Genomic DNA, 18,472 nt, shown 5'->3' on the forward strand with positions numbered 1-18,472 from the left:
CGCCGCCGCGGCCCTCGAGCGGTGCACTGCGCGCTCGGTTCCTCGCCATTAGACGATCGCCATTGTGGTTACCGCGGCGACGGAGACTTGCACGTGGGACAGGATTATATTTGCCCGAGCGCGTCCCATTGACGGAAAACACGGTGATCAGCGACGTGTGAAGTCGTCACGCGAGAACATTATAATTTCCCGACGCGCGACCCGCGATATGGAAAAAACCGCATCGGTCTCCGGCGCCGGACGGAACCGCCTCGAGATAAGGGCACCGAGTGCCTTTCCGCGTGGGAGCAACCTCATAAATTTCCACGCGCGGGCAAATTACGGAATCACGAAAAATACTCGTGTTTGTAGGTCGTACCGTGATGTCTCTCGCGGACGTTATTAATATCCATTATTTTAGCATGGCGTAGAAACACGCCGGTCGACGATAACATCGGTTAAACGCGGCGGTGATTCGAGGGAGAGACGGTGATCGATCGGCGCAGCGGACTTGTTTGTCGTGCGTTATTTGTAAAATGGCAGGAAAGTCGTCGTTGTCGTTGTGGTATACGATCCGGTAACGATCGATTAGCTCGGGCGAGCGGGACCTATCTCAGTGTACTGTTTGGCTAATTGAAAAGACGGAATGCGTAGGAGTATATTAAGTCGTATCGCGTTGCGCAAATTGGGGTGGCAGGAAATGGACCATAAATTAGGTACGCATGAAATAACAGCATTTCTTCCTGCTGTCACTGATACAGTAATTCATATGTATACGATCTTATGTCAGCTCTGAGCTATAATTATCATAAAAGTATTTTATTCATCGTTCATTGACGTCGCGGCGATTTATTTCTAGATAGTCATGGTTTTTCATGCGTTTCGCGCGCACAACATGCAATTTGAGATTTCGATAAAACGCGATATTAATTATCGAGGAAATACACTCTTGCTTTTATATATCAGATTAAAATGTATCGCGAGTACATTTACTTATAAGTACGGGATGAGCGCGCGATTCGTCGGGATAAAACTCACAATCAGTCGGTCGATTTGAAACTTGTCGAAAGCGAAGATCTGTTCTCCTCGCGCTCCCTTTAAGCTACTTATTCCACGGCTTAAACTCGTTCACGGTTGCTCGCCCGACGGCGAAATCCGAGACAGGTTCTCAATTTAAGATGGATCAATCCGTCCTGACGGATAATCTTCTCTTGGAAGGAACTTGAATTAAAAGGACGAGCCAGCCGAGAGAGGAGAGACAGACATACCGTTTCCATTTTACACGCTGACAATTATAGGACGTACATATGGACCGCGATCATCGATTCACGCCCTGCTCCATTCATTTACGGCGAAATAATCACTTTATATAAGATTAAAATAAAGTCTCGGCGAATATTTAATAATGTCAGACAAAGGAATTGGCCGCGAGCGACACGTGCCTTTTTTCAATATTTTATCTCTATCCATAACTCAACGCTGCGCGACACGCACATTTAAATATATTATATTTGCACGTTCCCGGCATAGAGATGGCGGTGCATCGAACTCTCTCACGTATCGATAGATTTTTATACGGGTCCGATATAGTTGGCGAAGCGTTAGGCGCGATTATATTGAACTGTTGTACGGCGGATAAAATACATTGCGCTTTTCTCGAACATTTATACCGATAACATGCATCACCTGTCATATGTATTCATTCATATCACGCACCCACGCAAGTCAGCTTAACCGGTTCCCTTTGAATCGGTCTTTAGCTAAGGTGCTTAGGTAGGAAACATCAAAGTAACGTTCCTTCTCAAATGTTTAAAAATTAACACGAATTATTCCCGTGTTATATTCTCACTTTTCCAATATAATTCAAAAATAAGAGATATACATCTCTTCTATTTCACGCTCGTAAATTGTGTTCTACGGAAAAATATATTGTGTGTGCGAATTATAAACGGTTAATTTTGTGCAAATTAAATAAAAAGAAATGAGAATTTGCGCGTGGAACTCGTTTTCTTACTTCCTTCTTGAGACCATGGACCTCCTTTCCTCTCTTAGTACTCCTTTTCTCTCTCTTCATTCTTACGGCTATGGACGACCGACAGAAAGAGATTGAGAGAACACGAGGGATTCTTTTTTGCGCGCTACGTTCTGATCGTGGAGGACTAGACAAAAGAGAATAGCAGAGAAGGCCCTCTAGGGGCCTTTTTCTTGTTCGCCTTATTCGACCGCGGAGAACGAAAGAATTCAACTCGGAATATTTTCTTTGTTACGCAGGAAATTATTTGTTATCAATTATTTACTGTGTTGCTGGAGGGATGAGCATAGAAAAATTAAGTATTTTTACGAGATTTCTGAAAAATTTTGTTCCTCGATAGGTATTACAATAGCAAGAACAAATATATTTTCTTATTTCGTAGAGCTGTAATAAATTTAACAGGTTCAATTCTTCGCGAACATTACGTCAAGATCCACTGATATCACGGAAGAGAATCATATGTTCGAAAAATGCGAGTGAATTGTACATACGATATCTTTTCAAGGTCTCCTTTTTCTTTTTCTGCTACACCTCGATTGTTGTCGAAACTCACGGTGACGCGTCTGAAGGTGCGAAGTGAAAGGGAACTTGAATTTTCGAAGATCACTATGGAGGCACCTCTCAGCGAGAGAGGCAGTCGCCATTTCTCAGGAATGAGTCGGCCGAATATTTCAATCTGTATGCGTCCAACCATATATTCCGACGAAAAATGGAAAGGCGAGGAAGCGTGAAAGGAGAAAAAAAAATGGGAGGGAGAAAACAGCGGTCGCTCGTTTGGCGAACGGTCCCGCGAGAAAGAGTCTCACTTGAAAACGACGGAATTCGGCGGGAGAGCGTACCGGCCAACACGCCTCGCTTCGTAATAACGGGGTAAGCGAAAAAATAAGCGGTCGCGGAGAAGTGGCGCGGTTTTTCTTTCGTGGCATCCAAGGTCTCCCGCGTGCATATCTCACGCCGATTAATTGCGGCTGATTTTTATTTATTGCAAAAGTGCAAGGTGGCGCGCGCCGGTGTGCGTGCGTGGTTAATGATTATTGGCTCGCCGATATTCTCCGCGTGTGGAGAACGGTTTGCGATCGGCGGCGATCGCCGCGGCGCGCGTAACTCGCGCGCTCTCGCGTAGCAAGCTGTACGCGCACATACGCGCGCGAGATGGTAGAGTCTTCGTCATAATAATAAATTCTACGTAGCAACGTGACTTATCCGCGCCGCTCGCGGCTAAGTGCGTGCAATGATTGTTAATTGTCGACGCTGATACATACGCCAGATAGCGCACCCCGCTCCTCGAACGCTATATGTACTCCCGTTCCGATTCTTTCTGTGACGTCTGCGCTACCGTCCGTGTAAACAACCTGTTTGCGATAATTCGCTAATAAATTCAATAAAAAGAAAAATTATTGATCGTTATTCACTAAGGCGGTTTTTTAATGTAAAGACGTCATTGGCTTTATCAGATCGCCCCGATGATTTATCTGTGCTTCTGGGAAAAAAATTAGCCAGTCTTACCGTTGGCTAGCACCGAATAAGTGTTTAATCTCGATTGAACCAAATAAATGTTTAATATCCGTTTCTACCAATGCAGATTAACTTTGATCTTGATTTAAACTTACCGTTTATTTTTTGCTAATTTTAGGAACTAGAAAAAAAATGAAAAGAGTAAGTTAAACCGCGATTAAAGTTAATCTACATTGGTAGAAATGGACATAATCTAATCACACGTGCTTATTTTCAAGAATAGGTTGAATTACTTCTGTAAGTTTCCGACCTTCCAGTTCCTTTACGAATGGAAATGGAATCGCTTTGCGCGTAACTCGTAAAAGTTCGCAATTATTACTCTCGTTTCGGTCGCACTCTCGTAAATACAGGCGCTAACGAAGCACTGAATCTCTACATTCATTTGTGAGCCTGTAACAAGCTCCGAAGCTGACATTTAGCTTATCCCTCCATTTTTTCGTTATGACCTTTGCCGCGTCTCTTCGGGTCCTCCTCTCGTTTTAATATATTATCACTTTGCGTATCCCCAGGCAATCTCGAGACAGAAGGAAAGTATGCGTATCCGGCAATCACGCCTTTTTCTCTCCCAATGCCTTTCGCAACGTTACAAACAAACGTGATTCATTCTCATTAATCTTTTTTACTTGCTGTTATCTTTATAGCGCAACTAGTGACACGATATCAATCAGTTTGCATTGCAACATAATATATTCCTAATCTCATGCGCGAACGTATGTAGTCACAGTACATAGCAATATTTTTGACACACTTTGTGAACATACCGAAGATACGTGTTAATGAAAAACATTAACAGCGAAGTTCCCACACCGACTTTCGTTCGTAACGTTGCGGTCGCATCTGCTATACGGATAGAACAAACCGCAAGAGGCATTGTGAGTCAATAATCAAAGAAAGGATGAATTACAACCTGTCTCGAATACACCGTCATTCACAACGACAGTGACACGGATAGATTTAATTATATATGTGAAATATGCGCGTGGGACTTGCGACGTAAACATATAATACTCAATCGCACATGATTATTCAAGAAATTTTCGAATAAATCAGGCTACGAGATGATATATAATACGAAAATTCTTTGCTAAATTATGTTATCATATATACGCTTCTCCTTTCCATTAGGTAAAAATTCTGTTTACACTGGCATCATTCCGATTAATCCCTCAATCAAGTCAATAGCCTGCTGTTTAGCATTGTATGATATAAATATTTAATGATTTCGCGGAATCTATGATGCAGGCGTATACTTTTTACTTTGTAAGAACAGTCGTATTGATTCAGGTTATCTGAATCTGAGAGTGAGAGGACAGCAGCATGCGAGATCGAAAGATCGGTTGGCGAACAAGTCGAGCGGATAGGAGGAAAATTCGAGAAACGTAGCGGAAAAGCGTGACTTACCCAGCGCGAAAGGACGCTGCGGCAGCGGCGGCGGTGAGTGTCAGTTGTTGCGCGGCTGCAGCTGCACCGGCGGTAGCCGGATCGGCCGCGACGAGCTCCGACAGCACGAGCACCGTCGTCGTGGTTGTCGCGGCGCCGCAATTCGGCACGGTCGCGTTGACGGCGTGGCGCACCGTCGGCGGCAGGTCGTCCTCGTGCTGCAACTGCAGCTGCGGATAGTGGTGCAGATGCAGGGCGGTCGCGGCGGCAGCCGTGGCGGCGGATCTCGGAGTGACGCAGGTCGGTGGCAGCAGGCCCGTCGTCCGCGTGACGCCGGCCGACGGCGGCGACGGTGACGGCGGTGGCGGCGGGTACTCGACCACCTGCACGCGGTCCGCGTGCTCGTTCTCGTAGATGATCTCCTTGTCGTGGGTATACATGACCGTTTTCTGCCCGTCGTTGTAGATCAGGTCGATCATCTTGTGCTCGCCGACGCCGAGCGCGTTGTTGCCCGCGGCAGCGGCGGCGGCGGCCGCCTCGGCGTCGGGAGTCACGCGGCCGTCAGGGTCGTCCGCGGCCGCGGCACGTTGCTGCACGTCATCCGAATCGTTGTCCTGGATATGTTGCTGCTGCTGTTGCTGATGGTGATGATGATGGTGATGGTGATGGTGACGATGGTGATGATGGTACTTGTGGTGGAGCGTGTGCACGGCCGGTGGTTCGTGCAGATCGAGCACGTTCACCGGCTGCATGGTCGCCAGCAGGACCTGCTCGCTCTCGTTTTGATTTTGGTTGCTCAGAGAGGAGGACGCCGGCGAGACTGGTGCCTCCTGCACCTGTAAACGTAGATAGGTAGGGTCATTGTCGCGGCGTTATCGCAACGACTGCAATATCACCATTTCGATTTGTCGAATAGACGGTTGGATGCATAATCACGATTGTTGGTCGAGATATTATTCCAATGTTCTACGTGCAACGATCGTATATAACGATTTCAGTATCACGATAGATGTATTTATAGCATTAATTTTTTTATCGCGCCAGATTAAAATAAAAGAAAAGAACGCTATTGTGAAATCATGCTCCATAATCGAGCGGAGGTATTATGGTCGCATTACATCGAGTATTAACAACGAGACACCTTGATCTTTGCACAATACCAATCGCGCTCCGTTTTTTTCTTTTTACCGAAATAGCGCGTTTGTCATCGGTCGTATGGGCACAGGCTAGATTATTTACCAATACAATGGTAACGGAATTAAAACACAGCGCGCGGCCGGCGTTAATTTATTAATCGCCATTAACAGGCGCGTGGTTTACGACATTGGGATTTATACGCCCGAGCGCGCTCGGAGTCCTGGGCAACGCCATGCGTATGTTGCAACAGTCTACAACATTTTCGAACGCTATAATAACTCCGCGATAGAAATTATATTAATATCTTCGCGCGCGGTCCGAAGCGCGAGGCATTTCGTACTGTCAGACATCTTCCTCGTCATAATTAATCGTCCGTACGCTCGTTGCCTGTAACACGCGCGCCGAGAAATTCTTACAGTGTATTCAAAGATCAAACGATCATACGGGCAGGATCTAGGTCCACTCACGGCTTACCACGAGAGACGATCGCCATCGCGAGGCTGTCGGCCGTTTTCGTCACGATATTCAGGAAGGATTGGCAATGGTAGCTTTCATTTCCGAGAGAAGCTAGTAATTCAGTCTCGCGCGACATCGGTATTACTTAATTGCCTCTACGAGCGTTTTATTTGCCGCGATTTATATTATCCCCCCGAAGTTCGCGCGTTACGTGATACGTTTTCACCGAGAGCTCTCCGAAAGACAGTCACGCGGAAAGGTGAGCCACGAATTAAGTTAGACGCACCGGCAGATTACCGGTTGAATAATTTCATTTTCTTTTCTCCCGAATAAAAATATTCCCTTCGTTACACATTTATTATCGTACGAAATAATATTCCAATGTGTCTGGGAGATATTTTCTTTACGGGTTAATGTTCGATAAAATTGCAAAAATATACATCAGATTCCCTGCGAGAGTTTTAGTGAAGTTTTAGTGGTCGAACGTCGTGCGAAGGGAAGTCTCTTTAGATTTTACTGAAACCATTACTGGAAATATATTACTCGTAAAACAGATATCCTACATAAGTATACTTAATGGTCAGTTAAACGGCGACGGTCACTTTACTGATGCACTTATATCCTAGTATTCCCGAAGTTGGCGCGCACGGGAACCCCTGCGACCCGCATGAATAAGAATACGGTACAGTAATGACGTCGTTTGGAATTTCCCACGTGTCGCCGGATTATCATGCTTTCTAGCCAGTAACATAAGTTATGGCGCGAAGTCTCTCTCTCTCTCTTTCCTTCTCTTTCTCTCTCCTTTCTTTTCTTTTTTCCTGGCAAAACCTCCGAGACCTCGAGAGCTGCCCGATGCCACACAGTCACCGCGGCATCATTCGTAACGTGACAGCGAGCGACGTGGCAATGCTATTAAGGCCCGTGCATATTGCAGCAGCCTGCAGTCGCAGCGATGGGTTCCGTCAATTAACATAATTAACAATATTATGAATCATCCTCTTAGTGCTCAGGCACCTCGCGCGTGGAGGTGCGCATGAATTACGCACGCCGTTAGCCTAAGCACAAAAATACACTCTTTTTCCTCTCTTTCTCTGTCTCCTCGTCTCCTCGGAAAGTATCTTTTTTCCCCCCTTTGCTCATTTTCTACGGTGTGCGCGGGACTTAATCCCGAGTGTCACCGGTTCCTATATTTCCTCGTGTTGACCGTCGTAAATTCACCCGCTGATGAATAATCGCGATTCTACGATTAAGCGCGAGGATTAGCACGATGAAATACGGTTGGTAGGTACGGGTAAAATCGTTAATGGACGAACGCGAGCTCTCTGAATAGACCACACGTGTCTCCACGAGCCAAGGTAACAATGTTTATCTCGCGATTATGACTTTCTGCCGTACAGATGTGACAAACTTATTATTAATAACATCGTAATTTTACGCCTTTTGCCTGCTTTTTACGCGCAGAACTGCTTTATGATTTTATTTTTTGGAGGCTTTTCTTAACTACGCTTACGTTATTCGTATATTTTATCTGCATATGCATAATTTTAAATTAAATGCATCGTATTAACGTTAATTCCGATTACGTAATGTAATTACAGATATTGTATAAATTCTCATTGCATCTCTGATATCAGCACAATACCGATGGACACTTTTATTTGAACATAAATAACTATTGTATTATTAAATAAAAAACGTGTGTGACCACACACCTATGTATGTTTTATTAATCGTTAATATCTAAAATTTTCTTGTAATGGTACAATATGCTTTTATCTTATTATTTATTGCTAATTCTTCTCGAAATATCGACGTTTTTAAGAACCATGCAGAAATATGAGGAGCGTTATAACTCAATTTTATTTTCATATTTTACCGTGCCAGTAAATTCTTTATAGGTCTTAAAAACAAGACTCATAGACATCAGGCATTGTGTCGTGAGCGTCTAATGGACGAAACGGTTTTGATGTAACGGTAATCGCGCGAACGTCATAAAAACGTCAACTCGCCGCGAGCGGTTTTGCGGTTTCGCGAATTTCGACCGCCGCGCGCCGCGACGCGCGTTTCCCCGTAATTCCCCGATGTCGTTAGGAATCTCTGCGGATTCATTACTTAAAGTCGTCGAGCTACTGAGGCGCTATCCTTGACATCGCACCGCCGCGACACGCTCCATCGGCGGTGTCAAGGGGTCCCAGATACGCCGGCTGTGGGGACAATTAATCAGCCCGACCCGCGGCGAGTCCGCGACCGCGACACGAACCTCCCGCGGTCGTTACACGACATTAAGTACTCCGCGATGCGAATACTCGGCCGTGTACCGACTTCATTCGAAATCTAATCCCACGTCAGTCGATGAAATTTATCGCGCTCGCAAGGCAAGCGGGATCGAACGCGCAGCCCCCCGTTCAACGGTGATCCGCTGGAACCGGAACCGCGCGTGTATCTATTCGTTTTTATTGCGTTTCGCGTACGGACAACCAACAACGGAGATGTAAATGGCAGCGGACGTCCAGCGTAAAAGTATAGATATTTTACGATCCCCCGGTATTGCCTTGCAAGTTATCGCTGTATTTATCGACTTACATTTAATCTGTCATTACACGAATCCGTTGATCTAATTCGTTGATCAGCATCTTGTAGCGCGATTGGAGTAATTCATTAAAGATGATTTATTTAAACGATACGATTAAATCTGAGTTTATTGAACTGTTAGCTATAGGTACATCACGATCTGAATAAGAACAACAACGAAATTTTTTTTATACGTACCTACATTTTTACAATTGTATCACTCGTCCTTTAATGATAACGAGAAACGCTATCATTAAATTTATTTTACACAAGAAACAAGGACGGCCGTTTCTCACGTATCGCCCGAATGTTATCCAATCGCGACAAAACTTCCGAACAAGACAAACGATCGCGATTTCGCGAGTAGCTCGAAATGACTACCGCGAATCCTACGGATCGCCGTCGCGCGGTCAGCTCGTTTAGGATGCTGCGCGTCCTCTTTACACGCAAGAAGTCCTTCATAATAACAGTTAATTGGCCGGCCGGTCTCTGCGCTCGTGAGAGTTCATGCCGGACAGTAGTCCAACGTGTCTGTCGGTCGAATGGCCCCCGTCCGTCCGTCCATGGCTAAAACTCGCGGATACTCGAACGTCTTTCTCGTTTCTTACCCGTCCGCCGCGCCGTAGGCTGCGATTCGCGCGCGTATACATCCCCCTTGCAACGTGCAGTTATTGCCGATCGCGACGCGGTACGCAGCTGCGTGCAACGCGGATGTAGATACGTGGAATCGTTAGATGCTTTTCTTTCGCGGTATACACGTACGTGTCTTAGGGGTACGATTCCTCGTCCGTTTGCCGTAACGGCCGGAATATCCTAACGATTCGCTTTTTATAATCGTAAACATTATCGCTCGTTGCATTACCTCTAGCGAGGATTGCTGATATCTATTGGTCTTCGGGTTACAATACTTACAATACATTGGCGTTCCGTTAGTGATTCATCAACCGTTAACTGAATTAACAAATAAAACTTGATAGACTCAGAATAAATTAAAAATCCAACAAGCGTAAAGATATTTTCTTTCCAGAAAACGATAAAGAGTCGAGACTTTTAAACCGCGAGCTGCAGACTGTGTCGTTTGTGCTATCGTGATGCGTCTAGACAACAGCTCGTAAAGCAACTTTTTTTTCCACTACTTTATGATGTTAATGCTCTCAGTTGCACGCGTAAGAAACGCCAGTCTTAACTTCAGTGCGTTAATTGCGACAAAAATTACAGCGATCGTAGTTTCAGTGAAATTTTTCTCTTGCATTATACTGTTCAGTGTTCATCGAATGTCCCGATATGGCTCGTTTTATCGCCTTCGATAATCGTACAGTGACGCGGCTCGAATAACATTGCCGCAGCTGTACTCCAATCTTTTATATAACTTAGATATTGAGTATTTCGCAAACGACTGATATACGCGGAGGATCAAAATATCTGGCTTAAGTTTATTAATCTTGCGCGCGTTCCGCGCGCACGGCTTATTTAATTAACGTCATCGCTGGTTATCGCTTATCATCCATTCATCAGGCGCTCCCCTTTTTGCCGCGAGTTTATTTCGCAAGCAAAATATTTCGGCGCGCCGGTGTGTGTGTGCGTGTGTGTGTGCGCATGCTTATTTTCGATACATTTTTCTTGCACGCTTTCAATCTCGTTTTTGTGATTGGTATGAGTCATTTGAATCGAGAAAAGATTTGCGTGCGCCAATTACAGGGACTTTCCTTGTCTCTCTTTTTTTTTCTTTTACCTACCATGCAATAATGAATCGGTTAACGAAAAAGTTAATGAAGATACAAAATGACCAGTCGCTCGGAATTCTATTAAAGAGCCTTTACTTCTTATCTCCATAATGAACGGCGCGATCATCGACGAGGGTTCCCTTCGTTTGGCCATCAGGTACGAGAAATCTGAAGAGTCATCACTGCGCACAGCGAATCTCTTCCTTCGTCCAGTCCTGTCCGCAGGTAGATAGGTAGAGATCCCATCACGTATACGAAGAGACGAATGGACGATTAACGTATCGTTCGCGTCTACGATGTGAGGATGTCGAAGTCTCCGCAGAGACATCGGCGCGTATATATAAATCCACAAATAACGGAAAACAGACGCGGGCATTCACGTCACCGATGAAGAAGCGCACGTTCTCTTTTTCGATCCGGAAGCGCGATAATATTTACACGGCTACTTGAACACCCGGTATGCTTGTGCACTTGCGATGCTTGTCGTAAACAGATTTAACCGGCGTATTAAAAGGCGCCAGCCGCAGGTGCCAAACGGGTCGTCCTTATTTTCGTCTTTCTACGAGATTTATGCGCGCATATTTACACGCGACGTTTAAGGAGAGCAAAATGCAAATGACTTTTTTATTAATCTTCGTATAGTGTCCACTGATGGTATCTTAAATCCTCGTGATTTTCCTCGCTTAAACGTTTTATCTTACTGCAAAAACTTTTTTTCCTGATTTTTTGTGCTATTTGCACATTATTGGCGCAATAATAATATTACACAAATCATTGCGTGGCTATCTTTTTCATCTTTATAATTAGGATTATCTTATTGGAGAGAGAAGGGAAGAGAAAGAAGAAGTTTTGTTTTATTGGTCAATTTTTAAGTTGCTGTATCGTTTAATTGCGATCTTTATATTCTTTTTATAGTCGGATAAAACAACACAAGTCGAGAAGCTGGACGCTCTTTAGTTTTAAAATATTCAATCTGCGTCATAGAGGCCGCAAATCACACGCAATCCGGGCCAAAATAGGCCCATAATGTGCCCGCGGGGATTTATCCATAACCCGTCGAGCTATTAAGATTCTTGGAGAACGGCTTACGTGCCATACTCATGCTTCTCATTGTAGAGCGTCGTATCGCGAGTAATGGGGTTGATCAATGCATTTCACTTTCGTACGACGGAGGCTCTTTGAAGTTACAAAAACTCGAAGCTACCCGCGGCGATTTGAATTAAATTTTCATGAAAACGCACACGCTCTTCTGCTTTCGAAAGTTGTCTTATTGCATCGGAAATGAGCTTGTATCATAAAATATTACAATCAAAAGCAAAAACCGTATCAAATTTTTTAAACAGTTGTTCAACAGATTTCTATTATTGAGGAATTCGAACTATAAAAGATTTCGCGTTATTAATGAAACGCCGGCTATAACAGAAATCTTAGCAATTTAAAACAAGTAAATTGAATAATAAAATACGAATATAGTACTTTAGAATACTCGGTTTATCATTGTTTCTTTTAGGAAAAATTTCGCAAAAAAATTTTTTTTAACTTTAAATTGATTTTAAAGCTAATTCTTTCTGATCCATACTATTTTCAAAGAATTTTGTATTTTCGAGGTGTTCAATGCTCGCTTTTAAACCGTAAAATCAAAAATCCACAAAGACCTTAAGTCATTAAAAGCCGATTTTCGTTTCGTATACAGACTCGTACATCATTCAGAAATCTTGGCGTCTCGGGACTTTTCTCAAAAAATCTCTTCATGATTGTTAATAATCCAGCGGTCTACCCTCATTATTTCGCGCAACAGGGTGCTGTCGGGATAAACAGAGAAAGGTGGTGCGAGTAAAAGAATAATAAGTGAGGAAAAAGGTCACGATTTTATAAAAGAAAAAGGGAACAGGTAGATGAAACGATAATCTATGTGGTGGATTATGTCATTGTGTTACTATTTTAGTTATGAAGTGTTGGAATCTTTGGAGTTTGCGTAATAAAAAAGTAAACACACGCACACATCTCTTTATATTCTTTTTAAATCCTTTTAAAGATTAGAATAGAAATAGACGTTTAATTAGTCTCCATTTATGTCACAAAAATAAAATATTAGTCAGAAAAATTATAAATTTTCTACAGATCTTAAATTGCCGACTACGTCGCCTATTTAATTTTTGTATATCGTTTAACATAAAATAAGATTGTCTAATTTTAATTCGCCTCTGTATTGAGCTTACACCATTACTTTATGGAAATATTCTCATAATCAGACAATTTTATTTAATAATAGATGTACCATGTAATAATATTTGGCACTAAGTTTTATTATCCGAAAGTAAGGGTTTGTCACTGACCGGAGACAGAGTGCAGGGTGCATTATCGGCCTCGTCGGTGCACGTCGACATTCTCCGGCGCCGTCTTCCGTTTCTCTTTTCTCTCTTCGTACTGCTAAATCCGCTTAAAACGCGTGGTCGGCTGAATTCTCGTTGTCTTAGGACTCGCAGTTCTCTTTTGACGGTGAAACCCTTCAGCCTGATCTAGTCTTCGACTAGATGTCTACGTCTATGTAAATATTTAGGCATCGAGTATTATATCACAGGTTGCTGAGGGTTGTATGGCACGTTGTTTGAAGAACAGCGGGCGGTAAAAATCTGCAAGAAATAGAAAGAAAGGTGCTTAAGGTTTATCACCGACATATTATTCATCTTCAACATTAAATAATTTACAGCCGCTGATGACTCGTTATAAATAGATTTCCTTCTATTTGTCTGTTCACGAGTAATCTAATTGTGTGCATTTAACGTAAGCGTAAAGAATGAGATGAACTGGCAATCGACGACTGTTAGGGTGAAATGCAAGTGTAAACAGGTAACCCTATGTTTTCCTCGCATAGCAAGCAGAACCGGAGAATCCGCGTCTCGGTTTCGCCACGTGGCTCGCCAGGAGAAGGAGAAGCGTCACGCACGCGGGACACGTACTCCCGCGATTGGGAAACCGGAACCCGCGCGCGAATGAGCGAGCAGGTTCGGCGTTATTCACTTATCGCCGGGCGAGGATCCGCGCGAATGTCGGTCAACCAGTCTGACACCGCGAATTCTACGTCCTCGCGCGCGGTCTCGTCCAGGTGGATGGTTAGCAAAACCAGTCGGTTTGCTCTTCTCTCCGACTCGCCCATCTGCTCCTACTACTACGGCGGAGTAAGCGCGCGTGAGCGCGCGCGTGGAGGAGGGCGCGCGCGTAAAACTGGAATTCAGCTCGCGGGCACTGCTCTGACGGATAGACAGGTATAATAATAGACGTAACGAGGAAGCCGGACCATCGAGAGTGAACACACAAGACGGTGCTGGTTCTCACCATCTCTCTCTCTCACCAGCTTCCTGTCTCTTTCTCTTTCTTGGACCACGCGTCGTCAATAATGGAGACGCGGTGATGTTCGCGAGGAAGGAACAAGACTGGTTGTTAGAAAGATAGAGAGAGAGACGGAGAGGAACAGAGAGATACGTCGAAGAGGGTGGCGGCGGGAAGTAGGTAGGTAGGTATCTACCTACTACGCGGAAGAAGGAGATTGGGGCGACCGGGGAGAAGGAGTAGGTACGCACGGGGCCGGTATACAACCGCGAACCGGAGACGAGAAGCCAGAGAAGCAGGTTCAGAGGAGCCGGTCTAACCTGATTCTCAAAGGGAACCCTGCATCAGATTGGACCCACCACCGTGGGTCCGTTTGTATTTCAAGTACCTGTACGCCCTCGCCTCGCGTCAGTGGACGATGCCTCCGGAGAACGGAGGACTCCGTCGAGTCGTACAAAGAGGAGGAAGCGTCTTCCTCTGTCGACGAGTCGCGCGAAGGCGATGTGTCTATCAGAGGCCAGACGCCTCGATCGTGCGTTGCACCTGCCGCCAATAGATTCTAGACCTGCCATCACGGCGATGTGCATCGCGGCGGTGTTGCAGTCGCGGCGACCGCGATTCGGCCGGTTAGAATCGTCCATGGCGCGCAGCTGCAACGGCTGCAATTGCCGTTAAAGTGTATTGAGAGTGAAATTCTAGAGATTCTAGTGAGAGTTTCCAGATGATTCCCTTTGGGTACGGTGTGGACGTCGAGCCTCGGAAATGGAATTTAATATAATACGAAAGGATATACTTCTTTTACCTGTGGTACGGTACGTAAAGAACGTACCATAATGGACCATAACGTATCGTAACGATTTTTAAACTACAGTTTGGTTCTAAAACCTTCTTTCTTATGGTTGACCGTGGTGATTGGTCTATTATTTTCTTTTGAATTTTTGTATGGCTTTTGCCGAATGACCTACACTTGCTGGAGTAGTGAAATTGGATTTGGGATAATAAATAAGTTTTGTAGACTTTTGTAAAATTTTAAAATGCAAGGATTTGTGTAAAGTATGTCTCAATAGTTTCTAAGTAAAACGATTAGAGCATGTTGCTGAAAAAAAAGATGCAATAACGACAATTTTCTAAGTAACTTATTCACATGTATATATGTATTAAATATATTTATATAATACTAAAGAGAATTAAATTATGAAAAAAGTAACTGCGATTCTGATTATATTTGTAGCGATGAGTATGCATATATTTTTTTGTTAATTTTAACTATTAGTTTATGCTTTAAATTCGAGTACAATGATGAAATAAAACGAAGTTGTGTTATTATAAAAATCATTTATTAATGAGCCTTTCTGTTTGCTGAAAAATAGTATAGTCACATGAATAAGTTCTGCAAATATATGCATGCTTATTCTTACATTTCTATGAAATATCTTCAGTAAAGAATTTATCTAGGAATTCTTGCTATCTCTCTAATAGCCATAGCGTGTATCGCAATATTGTAAAAGGTAAAACGCGTTAAAATGTTGATAAGCGACATACGACTGCAAATAACCAAAAAGAGGATAACCAAAGCACTTCACCGGCAAGATATCGCGCGGTAAATCTCACATGGGCCGCACATCTTCGCGGGCCTCACTTGCTCATCGGTAGGTCACCTGCGCGTCACCTGTGCGTCATCGCGCAGGTAGCCTCCAGCTATTGACGAAGCCGTGCGCTATAGTAAGGCCTAGACTATCGTAATAAAACGATGTGAAGACAATACTCACTCATTGGGATCGTAATAGAAGGGAGGGAGAAGTGTCGTTGAGCGGTACAGCAGCCGGCGCAATCAAAAGTCCGGCTGATCCGGTGATGGTTGCTTTATCGGTGAGGTGGTTTATCACACGTGCATGTGTACGAGGGGAGACGAGAGGGGGAGGTAGAGTAGGTGGTAGAAGTCACGAGGGGGCTAGTGGGGTGGTGGGGTGATAGAGGGGGGGAGGTGGGGACCAACTACAAACTACTGAGTGTCCCTCCTATGTTCTGGATCACATCTCAACGGATGATAGTGTCACCACCTTCTCCATAGACCGAGGCGTCCGTCGTCTTGGTGAATTCGTTGATGTTGGGACCACTCTTCTCTCGGGGGCACCCTTCGCCGGGGGCCCGCGGTTCTTCGCTTGGTTGACTCTCGTTCTTCACCGGTGAAGCTGTTGGTTCTACGAAATATTTCGGTAAGAAGCTCTACCTTGAGCGACGTCGTCTGTTCACCTGATATCACAACCGCGATTCACTACGCGCACATTATTACGTTGACATTTCTCCGAGTCTCGAATGTCACATTCGGTCGTTCTGCACTGGTTTCGGTTTCTTTCAAGCGTACTGTTCGATCGTCTACGAATTTGTTCGTTAGGGTCCTGTTGGACTTGTCCGTATCTTGTTTATACTTTCAATCGCATAATCGCGCACCGGCTTGACACACACTCGCACGTTCACGCGCGCGACAACGGTGACGACGGCGCACGTTACCGTCGCATACAATCACTCGGAAACTTGGAAACTTGGGAACCGAACTATATAAACTAAACAAAAGATCCTGCCGGAATTCGAAGGTTTTTAATAAAAGAGACTAGGCTTCACTAAAACTCCGTCTGAAGCAGCAGGTAGTATTTTAACCTTTAAAACTTTGGGTTGGTCCACCAAACCCAGCAGCTTCACGGTGCTGTCTCGGATCGTTCTTTCCTCTCGAGATACGGCAATATGGCCGTCGCCGCCGCCGCCTCCCAGCATCACGCTCTTAGCTCCGTGCTTCGGATCCCCCCCCCTCCCTTCCATTCGCGTCTCACACACGCTCGCGCGTCTCTCTACCTCCTGCCCCCTGTCTCTTTCTCTCTCCCACTCGTTCTCATTCGCATGTTTTCCGTCTACGGCCTTTCAGCCTCCCTCGCTCCTGAGCCTCGTCCTCCTCTCCTCACTCTCGCTCTTCCGTTTACCTGCGGACCGCATAACGCCTTCCCTTCGAGACTATCTCCCTTCGGCGTTTGCTTTTTTTATTTCTCTTTCTCTTTCTTCCGTTCACCGTTTCTTTGCCCTCCCACTTCTGGTGGAGAAAGAGAGAGAGATGAAGAGAATGGTAGAGGACTCTCAAGCTCCTCTGAGCCATCTTTTCTCTCTCCTTCGCTCCACGTATTCTCCCGAGAGGGACGGTGAGAGTGAGAGCTTCGAGACGATCGCAAAGTACAAGTGGATAAGAGACACTGCCGAGAGAGAGATAGAGAGAGAGGGAGAGAAAGACAGATGGATATTGTAGGCGCAGGTAGGAGAGGCGCGGCAGTGGGGTTACGCAGGTAGCTAACGCGACAAGGACGGTCTCATGGGTCTCGCCGACGAGTGTGACCAGGACGGAACTATCGTCTCCGCGACGAGTTGCACAGATACAAACAGAACATCGAATCATCAACAAGGCGGGATCCTGGCCACCCGGCATTATCGTGTTTCTACAGTCATCTCTCTCTAACGCGTCGCTTCTTCATCTCCCTCTCTCCGTTCAATCATCTGCGAGAGAGATACCTGACGAGAGTTGTAACGGGAGGAACGTAGACGATCGCGGTGTACGCACACGTGCATTATCATTTCTCTTCGTTCAGCTCCACCGTCTTTCTGGCTCTCTCTTTCTTCTGCCCTCTTTCCCTCTGCCTCCTCTTCTTCTCTCTCTCTTTCTCTCTCTCTTTCTTTTCCGTTCTCTCGCTGGTTCCAGCTTCGAGCCGCCTTGCTAACTTGAGAAGGATACACGCGGTCGAAGATCCTTAAGCGGGACGAAGACGACTGCGCAGACGTACGTTATCGCCGGCGTCTCGGCGTCCTTCTTACTTCGGATTTCATTTTCGTAGCTCTGTCCCGCTTCGGCTTTACTACCTTGAGAAGGGTAGCCGTGGGGAGGACTGCGATAGGAACGAGAAGGAGGACACGCACATGTAAGATTATCGTATCCGAGCTCTGGCCTCCGCCTTCCATCTCTTTCCCCTTTACCCTCCTCGCTTCGATTTTATAACGCTCGCTCTTTATCTCGCCACCTTGAGAAGGATATCCACATACCAAACTGTATCCGAAAGGGATATCTAATAGAAGGACGTAAAGTCATCTCGCCGAATGTACGCGCTAAATAGGCCGATGGCAGATGCCTATTATCGGACGGAAAGGCATCCTTAGATATATCTATTTAAATTTTTATTTTGCAATATCTTTTTTATTCGGCTTATCGCTACGCACGCTATAAAGAAAGCCTCTGCCTGAAACTATCCGCCTTAGATGATCGAGGCATCTTCCCGAGTCATCGCGAGACAGACGCGCGCACACGCATACACAA

General features: G+C 45.1%; 1 protein-coding gene across 1 annotated transcript; it reads right to left on the reverse strand.

Annotated features, from left to right (window-relative positions):
* Window positions 1-4,927: 4,927 nt before the first annotated feature.
* Window positions 4,928-16,956, reverse strand: LOC112464152 (nuclear receptor subfamily 4 group A member 3-like; the record flags this gene model as incomplete). The annotated part of the gene is made up of 3 exons (XM_025030992.1): window positions 15,894-16,956; window positions 13,131-13,427; window positions 4,928-5,742 (listed from the first exon to the last, which is right to left on the reverse strand). Coding segments are annotated over exons 2-3 (866 nt in total), but the record flags the coding sequence as incomplete, so codon positions are not given.
* Window positions 16,957-18,472: the final 1,516 nt, after the last annotated feature.

The sequence above is a fragment of the Temnothorax curvispinosus genome, unplaced genomic scaffold (genome assembly GCF_003070985.1).
Source record: "Temnothorax curvispinosus isolate PA1 unplaced genomic scaffold, ASM307098v1 QBEX01013985.1, whole genome shotgun sequence".
Classification (NCBI taxonomy): Eukaryota; Metazoa; Arthropoda; class Insecta; order Hymenoptera; family Formicidae; genus Temnothorax; species Temnothorax curvispinosus.